This window comes from Notolabrus celidotus, chromosome 6, assembly GCF_009762535.1.
Source record: "Notolabrus celidotus isolate fNotCel1 chromosome 6, fNotCel1.pri, whole genome shotgun sequence".
Lineage (NCBI taxonomy): Eukaryota > Metazoa > Chordata > Actinopteri > Labriformes > Labridae > Notolabrus > Notolabrus celidotus.
Window position 1 is genome coordinate 16,945,594 of NC_048277.1, and position 17,528 is coordinate 16,963,121.

Genomic DNA, 17,528 nt, shown 5'->3' on the forward strand with positions numbered 1-17,528 from the left:
GTTTAGACTTTTGCCAACAGGGAGGAGGTTCACTTATACTAGGAGGGCCAGATCAAACTGTTATCTTGTATTTGTGCCATCAGCTGTTGTGTTAAACAAGCTGTAGGGTTGTTGCCATTTCACATAGGATTGTGTCACCTTTTGTCTCATATGCAGAAAAATGATGTCATCCACTGGAGTTATGTAGTTCGGTATTTAAATCAAATGTGTGAACTTATGTTTGTTTAATATGATGCTTGTGGGGACTTCTGTTGCAAACCAAATTGTCATTTGGGGACAATAAAGACTTTCCAAATCAAATTCAAAAATAAAAAAGTGAATGGAGCAATGATGTTTATTTGAAAATATTGAGAAACGACTCTTAATAAGGTCATTTTATATTATGATTACTTTTGATGAGTGTCCTTTTAAGTAACATTATCAGTGCAGGACTGACTTATATCACAGGGCCTCTAGAACAGGGGTGTCAAACATACGGCCTGCGGGCCAAAACTGGCCCACCAGAGGTTCCAATCCGGCCTGTGGGATGACTTTGCGAAGTGAAAAAATTACAGAGAAGTCATTAACTGCAATTTTTTAATTAAAGTAACTGCTATTTCAAATTTGTCCTACAATCAAACAGCTTATGGAGGGCACCTGAACGGCGCTCCAAGACTTTTTTCCTTGAAGTGAGGAAAAAGAATATTTGCAGTTTGCATAATATGGTAGAAATTCAAAGACTTGTTGGACCCCTGCATACAACACTGTCCAGCAAGCGAACTGTTTGTGTTGGAGCTGGGGGGCACATACTATTCAACTTTACCTTCTTCATTATTATAATCTCTCTGTTCTTTTGCTGTAAACATGTCAGGTGACTGGGTAACCTGTGTGTTTGCTGTGTTCACAGCAAGTTTCAGTGCTTAAAGAATTTAATATTTGTCCCCACTATGAGACTCATCATGGCAAAAAAACCAACTGTTTTTGTGAAAAGATAGTTCATTAAATGTGAACATTTTCTGATTCTGATTCTGATTCTGATTCTGAATGTACCTTTTTGCAGTAAAACAAAGGGAACAATTTGGAGTTTTTGTTTTTATAGGTTATTGTGTTATGACTTTACTGGTCCGGCCCACTTGAGATCAAATTGAGGTGCATTTCGACCAAGAGTTCTTTTAGCCCCCAGAACTACTTTCCCCAGAACTAAAAGGTTCCTGTGCCCCCATTGTTGTCTGCGTTTCGACCGCGGGCTGAAGTCCCAGGTAGATTGTGTAAATCAGGCCAGTGACGTATGGAGAAAACAAATTATATTAAATAAAATTTTGAAATCTTAATTAAAAAACTAAACGAGTATGCATTCCCAGGAACTCCCTCTGTGTTTCAAAAACTGTGTTAACTCCACATTCAACCGAAAGTCCCAGGACCTTTGAAAAGTACTACCCCCTAATCAGGGGCTTTTCAGAGGGGACATTATCTACCCCTGAACTAAATTTAGACCCTGGTTCCTCCGGTTGAAACGCACAAAGTTCAGGGGTGAAGTTCCTAGTTCCGGGGTAAAGTTCCTGTGATGGAAAAACGCCTTTGGGCGTATGTGGCCCCTGAACTGAAATGAGTTTAACACCCCTGCTCTAGAAGAAGGATCAACCCCCAACACTGTAATCTCTGAACTTCTTATTCAAACTGAGACATTGGGGACAGTTTTATAAACGACTTATGTAAGGGGAATATCTAAGCAAAGTCTCCTTGGTCTCTCTGTTGTGCGGTTACTGTCCTGGATGTGTAAAAGTTGTCTGTAGGTAGCCTCCCCCTCTCAGGGTTTTGCAGCTTTAAACAGTCCACAATGCCTTGCGGTGTCCCAGTTCCAATACCGTGTATTTACCAGCAGGAGTACTGAAACGGGGAGAGGGGCTTTTTCCGCAGCCTACCGGAGAGACCGCAAAAGACTAACGTAGGGAGAGGACACACAAACTTTCGGACAGAGGACCGAAACGTCAATTATCGGTCCTAGAGTCGTTTTTTAATCGTACCCCCATCCCATCTTTCACCCAGCAGCCTCACGTACTTTGTCGCAGTTCATGGGAAGTGATTTACTGGGCAATGGTGAAGAGGGACACATTTTGCGGAATTCTCGCCTTTACCTGTGTTTTCCAGCCTAAACTTCACGTCTGAGGGGAAACACTGAGTCTTATTTACACCTCAGAGGTAAGAGCATTAGATAGACCTAATAATAGCCTATAACGTGCTGCGGCTCAGCCCCGGTGTAGTTGTGAGGCTGAGATATAACGGAAACATTTCTGTAGTAGAATAGTTGGGCTACTCTCTGAGCCCACTACAGCCCATCTTCGCCATTTCTTCTGTGTTCGTGGTTGAGGTGAAGCTTAAGACTGAAAGAAACGTCTCAAGGATATTCAGTTAGTGTTTTATCAATAACACTGCTTTTATTTCAGTCAGTTCGAGATAAATGTCCCATTGAAAGCATTTGTGGATGCCCTACAATGATATGGACTTTGTTATCCGTAGTTTTATCTACACAGGTCCAGATTTTTCTTTTTTTATAAATGTTGCTCTGCTCTGTTTCAAACTCTTTCCAATCTTAAGATCCAGCATCTTCCACACCAAAACAGCCCTCACAACCTAAAAAAAAATATTACATACCAATACTATACTGTGATCTTTACCTGTAAAGCCCTTTGTAGTCATTCTATATAAAGCCCCAGTGTTGTACTACACTTATTCACACCAGGTGAAGCAGAACCAACCTGTGGAGCAGCTGCACTCTGCACAGATTTATGCCTTTTAGTCTGATGCTATGTTGCTTTTGAGGACTTTCTTAGTAAGCAAAAAGTGGCTCTTAACTGCATATAATGTTGTCAAGACCAGGCTGCAGGGAACCACCTACAGACTGGAAAATAAATGTTACCACTTTTTTTTATGTTTGGCTGCCATTTCAATGGGTCCTGTAAAACCATTTCACTTCTATAAATGCTGACACGGTGGACTGTGATTCAGCTCCAGATGATGTTTTGCAAACTGCTGTAACATGTAAACCCAGACCTGAGGCCTTCTGGTTGCCCCGCTGTGCTGCTGCCCCGCTGCAGGAGCCCTGCCGCCTGCCCTGCTGGCTCTTCAAAGCTGGCCAGTGAGCAGTGAACATGGCAAATGAACAAAGGCGGTATTATTGCTGGCTGAACGTGCCGTCCAGATGTTCAAGCTCCTGCCAGCACTGACCTCCCAAATGGGGGGGGGGGGGGTGTAGTGTACCTAATAGTTTAATATCAGTCAGGGAGAAGGAGGAGGAAGGCTGGCTGCAGGGTAGAGGCTCTTGGAGAGCTCTCAGGACATGAGGGTGCAGTCTGTAGCGTGACAGGATCTGACTTTAATCCTAAACACCACAATCTAAAGATTGGAGCTACAGATTTAGGAGTGCAGTTCTGAGGAAACCCTGGGGAATGCTCGTTCCTATCCTGTATATATTTGGGATTACTTTGCTGCCCTGATCAGTTGGTTTAAAACAGGCTGTCTTCAAAAGCTTCATGAAATTTCAATCAAATACATGTGCTTAGAATGACTACCTCTGGCTTCCAGCTTTTGATGAAATAGTGGCACCGTGTCACCTTTAACTGCTCATTAGTTAACACTCACCTATAGTGCAGGCTTTTGATCTGGAAGGGTAATGCTAATGAGACACTACATTCAATTAGAGGTTGCTTTTTGTATTTCAGTTTTTTCAATGCACATTTCAGTTCTTCATGATGTTGCAGACATGTTTGCCCATCTTATTATTATTCTCCACCTTCAACAAACTCCAGATTGGATGCATTTTATTGAAGTGTATTTGCATAGAAGCAGCCTGTTCCAAGATCACAGAGCAGTTGGACCCACAGCCCTCTTGTCTCTTAGTCATGGCTCATTGGATTCTTACAGCCCAGGAATGCATACCCTGGACGTTATCAGATTCCTCTCTACAGGATCAAGGCCTGTATCAGGCCACAGTCTCTGCCCTGCTCTGGAACGTTTACATTTGCAGAGGGTGTTATATACAAGCCAGGCTGGTGCACTAATGATGAGGAACTTCTTTGTCTGGTTCCCATGGAAAGACTCTTAATTTTTAACCACAGGGGAGCTTGTCTTTTCAGCTTGTCTGGCATTAATCCTTAACTTTTGCCACCCTGATAAGTTTCAGGCTCAGGGATTAAACTGGGCTGTACCACTTGATGACAATCTCCAGGAATTCAAAGCAAGGAAAAGATTTCTCCGGTTAGTTCCAACCTGCGCCACATTAAACCAGCGTCTGTCTTTGGCTGCTCACAGAGATCCATTCACAACAGATCTGTTACCAATTACAGCAGGGTATAAACTGCTGGTAATTACATGCTGCGCTGCAGGGAGCGTAATTTGAATTAAAGTTTGGTTAGCAATAGGCAAAGAGGTTTAAGTACTTGAACAGACTGCTGTCGCTATAAGCAGTATCTCATTGCCTTTAATTAAAAGCAGCTTGAGGGAGTTTAGCGTGTCAGAAACCTTCTATTATGTATTAGTTATTTATGTTAATTGGATTCTTCAAACTTCAGTGCCTTCACTTCCACGCTTCTCCAAATGGCTGCATTGTTTTCTTCCTCACAGAACAATGCTCTGCAAGTTTGGATAGGAACCAGGGTGTAATAGAGGTTGTACTTTTGGAACATGAGTGTACTGTCTTTCTAGAGGATCCTTTTCCTCAGCTTGTTTCAGTTGCTTCCCTGCAGGCTTCCTCCTGATTCAAGCGCAGTCTTTTTTTTTTGGTTTGTTTGTTTTAATGTAATGAATGCCCATTTTTGTTTTCCTCAAACACCCCCTTCTTCTTCTGCTGCTAAACGGCACGACTCCCAGACCAGTTCACAATGCCTGACGGAGAAATCCCCAAACAAAGCGGTGCTATATTTAAGCTCCTACAGTAGAGACTCCTACAGTAAATTTCATCACAATGTACATTACAGGCGAGTGTTGGAACACCCACAGGAGCATATGGTAGGTTGTTTACTCCAGCAGCCCATTGAAACCATTTTCACTGCCAGCTCGGTGTGCTCCTGTAGGCCTGGAGAAGAGTCAGCAGCAGCAGCAGCCGGGCGTCCAGGCTGCTCAGCACTGCTCACACACCTCACTGCTCTCACAGGAATGCATCTTGAGTCAACACTACCGAACCAATATGAGACTGAAACAAATGTGCTCTGGAGCCATTGGGAGTTTGCGTTTTGCTGCTGTTGATCATCTTTTAACTGAGCTTGAGTAGTATTCAGGATATTAAAGCCCTCCCCTCTGGCATAAGACGAGCAGCACAAATCAGAGAGTGGGCTTCTCCCCAGGCCGGGGCTTTGACAGGCTGAAGGAATGGAGCCTGCAAAGCTTAGGATGGCACTCTGCCCCACACCGCTGTGCCTGTATCATCAGTCGGTTTTTCTGGGTTATTGTTAATGAATGTACATGCTACAAGGCTGGACTAGAGCAAGTGACATTTCTGAAAACCCCACTGAGTCTTGTTTAGCTGTCACATGGATCAGAAGCAGCTCAGTTTTATTTGAACATTTGTATTTTCTTTGTTTATTGGGTCTATTTTTTATTTTCTGGCATAAACAGTGTTGGACACTTGGTTGTTTTAAATCCCTTGAGCTCAGTGCTGTTATTGCTCGTATTTTTCAGGCACTTCTCCCCCTTCCCCCTTCCCCCTTCCCCCCTCCAGTGTATAAAACTTTCTCCTTGGCTGATCCACTACGTCTGCTTTGAATCAAGCCCCTCTCCTCTTCACATTACTGTTTCCACAACCCCCTCTGGAAAATAGGTTTTAGCAAAACGGTGACAATGTTTTGGATCAGTGCTGAAAAATCTCTACTTTTGTGGAACTACTTTCCTGAAAGTCCTTTACTTTTGGCCTTTAATGCCTTTTAAGGACGGTGTGAATCGAGGACAAATGCACTTTCCATGCAGCTGTGATCACGCCAAGAATAGAGAGACAGAGCCAGGTCATAGTGATGGTAGCCCGTCTCTGTATTTCTTTTTACTCCCTTTTTTTATTTTGTTAAAGAACTTAAGTCAATTAATGGTTGGCATTGATCTGAAAAGGAGGTTAAAGAAGCAATATACGACTCTACTGATCCTTTATTTTAAGAACAAAGAAGAATATACAATTATTTCTTGTTTTTGCTTTAAAAATTAGGATTTGCTTCTGTCTTCTTTTTTAATGCATTTTTAGGCAAAACAAGCATTTCACAAATGTTGGGCTGTGGGAATCTTTATGATAAGCTAAACAACAAATCCTTCAGCTGACATTTGATCAAACAATCAATGATAGAAATCATCATTAGTTTGTCAAACTCAAACGTTCCATCCCAGCTCTCCCTGATGTCTTCACCATACTTGGAAAAGCAGTCGGTGGAGTGAAACGCAGGCCAGTGTGGGTGACTTTGTGAGGGTGAACAGGGAATATTGGGGATGGGGGAGGTGTAATTGGTGGGGGGTTGGCGAACAAAAGGACCTTTTGACTGGGGTAGTGTAGTTGCGGTGAAGGTTAGATCCACGGAGAGAGTGATAGAGATCAGAGGAGATGCCATTCATTCTCTGCCAGCATGCTGTCCTTGAAGGACAATTTGAAGGATGTCTCTCCCTACATGGGTGTTTCATAGACTGAGCCAGTAATTAAGACTCTTGTTTTATTATGTGATTCAACAATGAGTAATGAATTCACATGTGCATTGTGTTTTAAGTCTTTTAGATTGCCTCATCCATCAGTCAGTCATGATCATGTCTCAAGAAACCTTTTTAAAGCCTCATCTTGTTTGTGTTAATATCCCACTATTGACTCCTAGACAAATGATGCGTTCCACCTAATATTTCCTGTGTTACACAATAGTAATAAGAACTGTGAGATCCAAAACAAAACCCTGCTCTGCTCCCTTATGTAACAATTCTTCAGCTCTCTCTTTTCATTTTTTAATAACATTTTCATGCCGTCCCGTTTCCCTTTCTGTTCCCGTCCTCGATTTGTCACTGACTTAATCTTCCTGCTCCGTCTTCACTGCTTCTGGGTAATTCTCCGTACAAAAGCAGGAACTGAACTTGGGAATGTCTGCTGGCAGACCCTTCCTGCACCCCCAACAGACACGTACCTATTCATAGCGAAGAACAAAACAGCAGCGTTATGGCCAGCTGGTCCTGGCAGCTTGGCCGTACGAGTCTCAACTGGACGATCCTTTATTCAAGAGCTACTGCCAAAGTAAGGCAGACTGTACCTGGTGTTGTCTGCTTATTTCACGACGTGTGTTAGTAGATCTTATCACAGGTAGAAATATTTGCAGTCTGTCCGTTTTATTGGACACACAGAGAGTGTTATAACTGTGTCCTTGAGCACATCCTGACTAACTGTTTCCTGTTTTCCCTCATGTTTCCTCCCCAGTAAAGCAGCCAGAGGGGCTTCAGCTGCCCTGCACCACTGGAGCCTTCAATAATGTCGGGGCCAACACACCACAACCGGCCTCCTCGCTTCTGACCTAACATGGAGCTTAAGGTCTGGGTGGATGGAGTCCAGAGGGTCGTCTGCGGGGTCACCGAGGCAACCACCTGCCAGGAAGTGGTGATTGCTTTGGCTCAGGCCATAGGTAGATCCTTTTCTACAATGAACACACTCGCACACACACCACACAAGAACAGTGGAATACCACAAGGCTGTAAAAATTTGTACTGCATTTTATGACTTCTTCATAGGGTCATAGGGTCTGATCATCTTGTCAGTTATGGGACACACAGGCAGCTTTTCTTGTTGGCAAAAAGTGTGTGGATATTTGTAGGAAAAGATTGCACCACTGTTGAAGTCACACCTTGGATATTATGTAACATTGGAGAGTGAGAGCATCTCTTGTCTTGCCTTGTTGTTTTTTCCAGTCTTGATGAACTGCCTTCCCACATCACACTCACAGAGTGGTAGTAACATCCAAGCAGCAGTTACCAAAGGTGGCAGGAACTCAAGGCAGTTGGCATTGTCTAAAATCAATGAAGTTCAGAGTGTAGTGCTTGTTTTCACCACCAGTGTGGAATTAAAAAAAAGGGGCTGCTTTCGAAACCGTCGGATGTCTACTGATTCAGGAAAATTTCACAGTATGCATCGGACCAGTCTGCCTTGCATACTGTTTCCCACAATGCACAGTGCTCATTATGTTTTTCTTTTTTCTTCTTTTTTGACGGGAGGAAATCTGTTTTTGGGTGCTGTGAAAGTTATCAAATTACATATAAATCACTTCTTATATCATAAGTGGATGCTAAAGAATCAGTGTCTCAATCAGCTTGGCCGTTGTTTACTTCCACTTTCCGAAGCCAGAAATCCAGTGACGTCTGGCCCAGCGTACTGCAACACAGATCGAACAGAACATACTACAGACTAAATTCAAAACGCAGTATGTAGTAGGCAATACCTACTGCCTACTACATTAGTAAGTAGTATCTAGCAGGCCGTTTCGAAAACAGCCAGTGTCTGATCAAGCAGCAACCTCCGGTCTCAAACTATGAAGCCCATGCGGAAGTGTTATAAACTGCAATTCATCAAGAATCCGCTTGAGGCTGTCTGCAGAAACACCGGAAACCACATAGACCTCAATTCAAAAAAGAAGATCTTTGCAGCATTAATAAACATGTTTACAGCCCGGTTCAAAAAACAGCTTGGCCTTACTTAGCTAATTTCTCTATCGGCACACACTGTGCGGGGGTGAATTTTTTTCTAACGCGACGGTTCAGAAGATATTAAGATTATGAGTTTTTGCCCAAATAAGGACATGACTGACATGACTCCCGGACGGGAACACATAGCTGTTGGCTAAGAGGCTCAAACTCCGCCCCTTTACATCACACAATGCCTGGTTGAGTTCTGCATTTCCTATATCGCTGCCGCCGTCGATTGGCTTCAAAACAGCTCTCAGGAACAGATGGGTGATGTCACAGATACTACGTTCATTATTTATACAGTCTATGTGTCTGATTGATGTCAATTGCATTCTGTTATAATAGGATCTTACATAATGCCACTTCAAGGCGGGATATTTTACACCTCTGTTACACCTCGTCTGCAACATACAACACATGGAGGCGTAATGGTAGGGCAAAGTTGTTCTGCCTCTGATCCCCACGGATACAGTTACAGAGGCAGATTGAGGGGAAGACGGTGGCGATGTGTAACAGCTGAGCTGGCATGGCAGAACTGTATGTCCATGCCTGCGTGTGATACACCAGCTGTGTGTTTGCAGACCATGCCCCTCACACTGATGTAAAGCGGTAAGGTGTACTGTGATGTGAAATCACTTGGACACCAGTACTACAGTTTCATGGTTCTCTGTGTATTACAAAGGGGTGGGGATTGCAGACCTTTGTTGCAGTGCTGTTGCAGAATTACTGTTTAATTGCTTTATTTTAGCTGCACCCCAATCTTATGGTCTTTCCCAAATAAGGGATAGACCAAAGGTTTCTTTCATGCCTTGATTGTTTTCCCCCTTGGCTCAGATCATTTGGACATATGTGAACACAGCAATTACACTCTGATGCAGATCAAAACAAGCAAGCCGAGATCACGTGGAAGAGGTGTTTGGTCTCCCTTTGCTTTTGCTCGTTGTAAGAGATGCAGTGACACAGCCGTTGGACAATTTTGATTACAGCCGATAGTCAGCATAAGAATAGTGATAGGATACCGTTACTCACCGTCTCTATTAGATTCAGCATCAGCAGAAGAGCTATGTGTAGCAACATCACAGCACTCTACTTCTGTATTTTTATGAGTGGTGTCCATGAGGCTTTAACCTCCCCACTGCTCCAAGTCAACCAACCACTCATTTTAGTGTCCAGTGCCACCAACATGCATGACATTTGTTTACGTACGCCATGGGAAAGAGACTCTGATGTAATGATGTAAGGACAGCCCCTCGATGGGGTGCACTTTGGCCCGCTTTTCAATATTACACTGTGAACACAAAACAGCTCAAGGGACACAATGCAATAATAGATCATTTTATAACATCAGAACAAAGCAAACAGAAGACCCCGGAATTGTAATATGATCACTTTTGATTTGTTTTTTAACTCTGAAATTTTGAAAGTAGCTTTTAGTGTTTCAAGGCATGCCCCAAGCAACAACTACAAAAGTGCATGGATCTCTGTAACAGTTATCTTCTGTTACCTGAAAAACACTCACATGAAGTAAACGGGTATTTCTGTCTTCTGCCTACATGCAGCTCCTGCTGAGATCCAGTGGGTCAGAGGATGCATTGGTGCTTTCTTAGATCTAAGCCCCCCCCCCTGCCTCCCCCTCCCCTTCCCATATGGCTCCTTCAAGAGCGGGGGCACTTGAACAGGCCGTATTGACATCACTTCCCACAAAGCGCAGTGTAGGAGGAGGGAAAGTCTGACTCAGTCCTCGGTCTCCTGCCAAACTGAGAAAGCCTGGTGTCTGATCCCCTCCTCTGCCTTTTTCCTGTTAAAATCATATACACCACTTTAAGTAATCAGACATTGGTATTGATTTAGTACTTTGGCATTTCGCTGTTGTTCCTGCGTTTAAACTTCTATAAAAGTTGTGTGTAGGTTTTCTTTTAAAAGCATTAATAAAAGCATTTCTTGTGAACAATACTGAAGTGTAATCTTAAAGGGTTAATCTACTGAAAACGCTCTCCTCTTCAGAACTACACAGCTTTTAGCCTCTTGTAGCTTGGTTCATACTTGAGGCTCTCATATCAGATATAAAAGCACATGCTATTTTCATTAACCACACTCAGACAAGGTTGTTGAAATTCTTCGAGTGTTAGGTTGACAGTGGCACAATGATTTTGTGCTCAGTCTTTTCTCAGTTTGGCAGAAGCAGTTTTCTTGATTATTTTGTAATGTCATTAAAAAAAATGTTTCTATTGTTTGTTTTGCTTTCTTTCCAAATGATAATCACTTGGGGCATCCCTAGAAACTGGCACAGCTAATTACCATCATAATAATCTGTTACAATCATTGTTTTCACAGGTCGCACTGGGAGATACACTCTGGTTGAAAAATGGCGGGACACAGAGCGTCACCTTGCCCCTCATGAGAGCCCTGTGGCATCTCTGAACACCTGGGGTCAGTACGCAGGTGACGTCCAGCTAATCCTGCTTCGCACAGGCCCCTCCCTCACCGAACGACCCCCCTCAGAAGGACCCCCTCTCAGGGGGCCTGAACGAGGGCTACATCGACAGAGCCTCCCTCCGCTTGCAAAACTTCGTCATCCTAATGATCGCTCCCTCAGGCGCCGCGAACCACGCCGCAAGTCGCTCACGTTCACCGGTGCTCCCAGAGGCCTTAGGGAGATACTGAGTGGAGGCCGGATCGTTGAAGCAGAAGCAAAAAGAAGAATCCTCCTGGGAAATGGTGGAAATCACCATCATGCAGGACCCCCCATGGGGACTGCCTCTCCGGGCCTGTGGGCCTGTCGCATGGAGGATCTAGTCAGACTCGTGAGCATACAGAGAGACACTCTCAATGTGCTGGAGAAGAAGCTGGAGGCCTACGAGGCAGAGCTCCAGGTTTGGGCTGAAGGACGAGGAGGGCGAGGTGGAGGGTGTATCATGGACCCAGGTGTTGGAGGAGGAGGGGGGCTGATAGAGGAAATCCTGAGGCTGGAGAAACATCTGAGAAAGAACGAGGTGGAGATGGAGGAGGAGGAGTTTTGGGCAACAGAGCTGCAGATTGAGCTGGAGAGTGAGAGGCAGCTGGAAGAGAGACTGCAGGAGCTGCGAGGGCGTCTGCAGGGCTGTGAGCTGGAGATTGAAGAAAAGCTGGCAATGGTACAGGTGTGCTGTGTGTGGGAGATTATTGGGATATTAAATAAAAAATATTTAAGTAGAACTTTCAGTAAAAAAATAACTGTAATTGTAATGAATTTAGCTATTAAAAGTGTTTCTGAGTCTTTTCCTTTATTATTTGACCATCAGGGTGTAGAGGTTGGCCTGGAGGAGGAGCGGCTGCAGAGGGAGCAGCAGGAGACCCAGTGGGTGAGTGAGGCAGAGGCTCGGGCTCAGGTCCTCAGGGTCAAAGCCGAACTGAAATCTCAAGAAAGGCAAGCTGTCCAGCTCGAGAGCAGCAGCAGAGCGGTGGACAGATCAATCGGACAAAGCGGCAAGAAACTGCTGGTGAGTCACATGAATACATTTGAATCTTTTCCTTTATTACTTTGTTCCTCATCACTAAAATATACTCAGTATTCATCCCACAGCATATTACTGAATTCTTGCCTGTATGAAGGTGAATGTATCTGTTTCTTAGTTGTTGTTGTTGTTGTTTTTACACATCAGCTTTTAAAGTTCTTGTAAGCCCTTTGCAGCCCCAGAGGGAACTGTATGAAGTCTGATGAAGTGACAAAAGTGATGTCACTTAAATCTAAGAAGGAAGAGAGTCTGTGGTTGTAGAGTTGCACAGCAGTAAGCTTACCAGATTACTGTAGAAAGCTCATCAGAATTAAAGCTTAATGATCCACTGCTCACATAACAGACCCTGATATCTATAGATAGACAGACAGATAGATATTATATTTTTAATAAGAGTAAATACGGTTTTCTCATGTTCAAGACACCAGATTTAAAGTACTATCCCCAGAGTGTTGACGTCAGGGTAAACAAGCAGAGTCTTTCATCATCTGTAGCCGAGGAAGCCAGTTCTAAGCTTCTGCCAACACTTCCCCGTTTGCAGAAGAATCACTCTCTTGTTCTGTTTCATTAAAGGACATGCAGCACGAGCTGGAGCAGCTGACCAAGGAGCTGAGGCAGGTTAACCTGCAGCAGTTCATCAAGCAGACCGGCACCAAGGTCACCGTGCTGCCCGCTGAACCCACTGAGGATGAAAGTACTCCAAACAGTCATGGCATAGGTAGAGTATTGTGGATTCTTGTCTCTTGAGGAACATGCAGTTAAAGTGTAGATATTAAGATTTAAATCCAGTGTTGTAAATACGGGAGAAAGGTCACATACAGCCTCATGGATATCTAGCTATCACTTAAAACAGCTGAGAAATAGCTAACTGATTTTATTACCGCACATGACTTATTTATTTGGAGTGCATAAAGTGCAGTTTGTCTTTGAGTCAGCGTGAGCATAAGTGAATTCATTCTGGTATATCAAGGCACTTCTTATTTTCCTATCTTGTGTCTTGACAGCCTGCTGAGTGAAAATGACTCAGCTTCGTGCTCACGACTGTGTGTCTATGTGTGTGTGTAAGACTGCTTGTACAGCTATCTTTCCGAGAACCAATTTAAGTTTTAGACCCTGGGAGTGAGGAAGGAAAAGTAAAGTGAGGACATTTGACTGTTTTTTCCCTTCAGACAAACAGCCACAGAGTGATCCTGAAGGTTAAGATGTAGTTGTGATGTTCAGGTTTGAATCAGGGTTAGGTCAAAGTAAGATCGAGGGCCTGTTGATGCCATTATGTCGATGAGTGTCCTCGCAAGTGTTGAAGCTTCGACACGTGTTTGCGTCAAAGAGATTGTGATGGAGCAAATGGGGGGTTTTTGAGGGTACAGAATTAGCTTTGGACTGACTTCAGTAGCAATTACAGTCACCATGCCAACAGCTGCCTGGATACAAGCAGACCCTGCATCATTCATTCGTCTGACTTTCTGTGTCTCTCTCTCACTCCCTTCATCACTGTGTCCCTCTATCTCATGCTCAGCAGTTTCTGTGATGGGCTCAATGGACCAAAGCTCTGTCCCCCCTGCAGGAGAGCTGACACATAAACTGAGAGCTCTGAATTAAGGGAAAGGCGTCACAAAGCGAAAGATGCTATCCACATCAACTCCCAAAGAACGGTCTATTAAAAACTTTACAATAATTGCGTGGTGACACCATAATTAGAAACTAAAAGAAACAAAGTTTGACTTGAGGGAAGTTTGAGGCTAATCTTGAGTGTTGTAACCATGACAAATGACCACTTCCTTTTATAATGAAGTTTAGAAAATTGAAATCGTTTATAAGCAAAAACCAAAACGAGCATATCGATAAAAAATATGCCTGTATGTCTGGAAATGAATGTATCAAAGTTTATGTTTCCACACAATTTGACACAATGCTAGCATAATGTCATGCCCACTACTCAAAAACTCCCTCATGCTAATAAACATAAAGAATTTCATTGTGAAACTGCCATGTTTTATCATTCATTTTTCACAAGTTTGATAATATGCTCAATCTGGAACATGGAGGTAGTGATGACACTAACTGTGAAGACTAAAACTTAACACCCACATAATTTGATTATAATAAAAAACCTTTTCCACTACAGTTCACACAATGTTAACTTTAATATCTCCCCTCTAAAAAGAGCTCTGATCATTTTCTAATTGCTTGACCTGTATTCCATCATTGCATCTTTTAGAGCTTCAGGTCTAGTTATTAATCTTGATGGATTTCAACAGTGAATAAGAATAATGAATTGACTGTTCATGTCCTTCTAGTAACCTTCCAGTTCATGTGAGAAAAAATCAGCAAGAGCTTTTGTGCCCGACTGTAAATTCACTGCATCGGCAGAATCTCTGCACAGCTCTGTACTGCCACCTGGTGGCACCAAAGTAGAGCTGTCCTTCAGTTTAAAATGTTTGTTTTGAGGCATTGGGGGGTCTAGCGCTCTAAGCTCCCCACATACAGAGGCTACAGTCCTTGTCGCAGAGGTCACTGGTTCAACTCCCGGCCACCACCATTTGCTGCATGTCTACCCCCGTTCTGCTCCCCACATTTCTTGTCTCTCCTCAGCTATTGTTATCAAATAACGGCAAAAAAAAAGGCCCAAAATATAACTTTTAAATGTTTTTTTGATTTGGGGGAGTTACTAGAATGAATTGCACCTTTTTGGAATGTTTATTAAATATCAGTGTTAGACAAATGTATGTGATATTATGGCTTCAGTGAAATACACCCTCATTCTTTTTTTTTTGTCGTATAATTTTTTTTATTGAATTTTAATAAACATATAAACATGTAAACAAGTACAGGATGTTTTCAAAGACTGAGTCTTGTTTTGGCATGGACATACTCTGACATGTCATATAGAAAATTAGATTAGACAATCAAAACAAATATATCACCTATAAAAAGAAATATAAGTATAAGAAACCCAGTCCATTGAATAAAAGTGTTCTGCATTTAGTCTCTGGTTCCAGTGTTTTTATCAGTTTTTGAATATTTCCAAAAAAGTTCCCAGGGGCTCTTCCTGTCCTCCATGTTGCCCTCCGCCCTCATTCTTAACATTTCCTTTCTTTTTATGTGTTTTGCTTCTCAGATTTAGTTCCCTTGACTGGCTCCTTGAAGCGCCCTGTGTCGTCCCACCAGATGTCCAGTCACCTTCGGGTGCTCCACAGTCCTCTCAGTTCAGGCCTGAACCCAGAGGGGATCTACGTGTGATCAGTTCTGCTGTAAGTGGATAGCTCTGTACTGGATACCTCAGTAGCACACTTCTATGCACTGTTGTCGCGATCAGATGAAGGCAGACTCGAGTGTAAAGACTGAGATAGTGAAGGAACAGTGTCTTTGAGTGGAAGTCATGGAGCACTTGGTGGGAGTGAAAGGTGGTTCAAGACGTAAAGAAGTAACTCCCTGAACATGTAAGGACCTTCTTATCTTAAGCTCTTCTTTATAACCATGTCCACTCAGTGTACTTTTACTCTCACTTTACCACCTGCTGAATGATCAGTTTGTTTTCTCTCTAGCATCATGGTTTTAAATGATTGCCTTTTCAACAGCATTATTGAGAATCTTTGTATGTGAATCTATGAACTATATCCTTAAAAACATGTAATATCTGCAATGAAAGCATTTTACCCAGCATAGTGACTGGCTCTTACAGAAGAAATGAAGGATCGACATGTGTCTGTGATAAAACTGTCAAGAATCTTTCATTCTGCATATCAGAATTTATTCCTGTAGCTCTGGCTGTATTCATGTTAAAACTATGCACAAACGGTAATGGTTTTGTTACTGAAGAATATTACTGTCTGTACGCACCAAAATGATGGTTTACTGTAAATACTTTTCAGCTTTATTCAGCAAATTATTCTATTTTATTACAGGGATGTGCATTCACAGCTACAAAAAGGAGTGCCCTCATTCCTGCAGTCATATCTGCATAATGAAACAGTGTTAATTATCCTTTTGAGCTGTTATTTTTGTTCTTATTGTTAAGATGACTACACAATATATTTTTGCCAAATCTATTATGCTTGTTTCTTCAAAGGATTGGTGGCCAAAGATTAGCAGGTCTTGTTGCATGATTGTGTTGTTTATATAGCCATATCTGGATGTGCAGGGCGACCACAGTACAGTAAATCAATTATTTCCTGGTTTAAATGGTGGCATGTAATAATCCAAGGGATAGCTACAGCATCAGTGTGAGTGAACAGTGATTGGAAAGACTTGTATGCGTGTGGTTGTATGTGTGTTTGTAGAGTCAGAGTAGCCACGGTATGGAGCGCCTCGTAGGTTGTAGTTCAGCTGCTAATCACATCAAAGTGCCTTATAGTCATTCCACAGTTGTTGTATTCAAATAATGTACAGTGAAGCTTTAGTAGAGACATTGAAGCAATGATTGTAGTCAGGTTAGATCAACAGAGAGACGTAGAAATAGCGCAGCAGCAAAAAGGAAACTGTAATGTTTTATCTGTCTGTCTGTTTTGTAGAAATGTCAGTGGAAAGAACATTGTTTATAGTGCTTTCCACTTTGCGACTGTATTACTGTAGCCATAGTAAAATGTGCTGTAGAATGCATTTAATGTCATCTGATTTACTTCATCATGCAACACTTACTGTATCCTTCAGTCATCAATGTACTGGCCCCTAGCAATTCATTGTTAGAAATAAATACTGACAGGAAGTTCCCCCTGTGACATTCAGTATCCACACAAACATCAGCAGCAGAGTGTCTCCCTGTTGTTCAGATAAAGGAGACCCTGATTCTAAATTCTGATTTTTAAACTGATAGTCTTGTGTGTTTGGTTGTAATTTCCCTTTAAGAAACCACTTGTGTGCATTACCCACCCTAGGATGAGAGGTAGCTGTGGTCACTGTTTACAACCATATATGTTCTGTAGAACTGTAAGATGTCGACTGTACATAACCTGTTTTTATTGTTTCCTGCCTTAATATACTGCAAAGTGTTGACTGATGTATGGCTGTAACTGGCTGCTGGTATGACTTTGATTGCATGATTCAATAAACCATCTGACTAAATGAGATTGTCACATCTGTTGCTCATTGTAAATGATATTACTTACCTGTTGATGTAAATTAGAGGGGATTTGTGCTGTTGTACACTTTGTGCTTGAGCTGTTTAACTCTTTTGACCAGTAGATGGAGACATTCACTCAAAAATGGTTAACACTGATACAATATGGCTGGAAAAGTTTCAAGGCATAACTGATTTTATTTTGACCCAGTAGGTTGAAATAATGACCAATGTTGCATTTACTTCACAGACATGTTGGAGAGAGTTTACTGTGATTCATAGAAGTCATACAGAGGAAGATGTCTGTTGTAATACAAGCA

At 42.5% G+C, this 17,528-nt stretch overlaps 1 protein-coding gene across 3 annotated transcripts; it reads left to right on the plus strand.

The window, feature by feature from the left end:
• Positions 1-1,836: 1,836 nt before the first annotated feature.
• On the plus strand, positions 1,837-17,216 carry LOC117814230 (ras association domain-containing protein 8). 3 transcript variants are annotated; one of them, XM_034685444.1, is made up of 6 exons: positions 1,837-2,178; positions 7,403-7,604; positions 10,993-11,798; positions 11,940-12,137; positions 12,726-12,870; positions 15,271-17,216. In XM_034685444.1, exons 2-6 carry the CDS (start codon positions 7,502-7,504, stop codon positions 15,390-15,392), a joined length of 1,374 nt encoding a protein of 457 aa, XP_034541335.1. In that variant the 5' UTR covers positions 1,837-2,178; positions 7,403-7,501; the 3' UTR covers positions 15,393-17,216. The 3 variants fall into 3 exon arrangements, with proteins under 3 accessions (XP_034541335.1, XP_034541336.1, XP_034541334.1); XM_034685445.1 differs by having other exon boundaries at positions 10,993-11,792; XM_034685443.1 differs by having other exon boundaries at positions 10,993-12,137.
• The last annotated feature ends 312 nt before the right edge of the window (positions 17,217-17,528 follow it).

Bases quoted from the DNA above. Each gene is read 5' to 3' on its own strand.
- LOC117814230 (XM_034685443.1), top strand. From the start codon at position 7,502: ATGGAGCTTAAGGTCTGGGTGGATGGAGTCCAGAGGGTCGTCTGCGGG. The intron at 7,605-10,992 runs GTAGATCCTTTT...TTGTTTTCACAG, and splicing joins TGCTTTGGCTCAGGCCATAG to GTCGCACTGGGAGATACACT. The intron at 12,138-12,725 runs GTGAGTCACATG...GTTTCATTAAAG, and splicing joins AAAGCGGCAAGAAACTGCTG to GACATGCAGCACGAGCTGGA.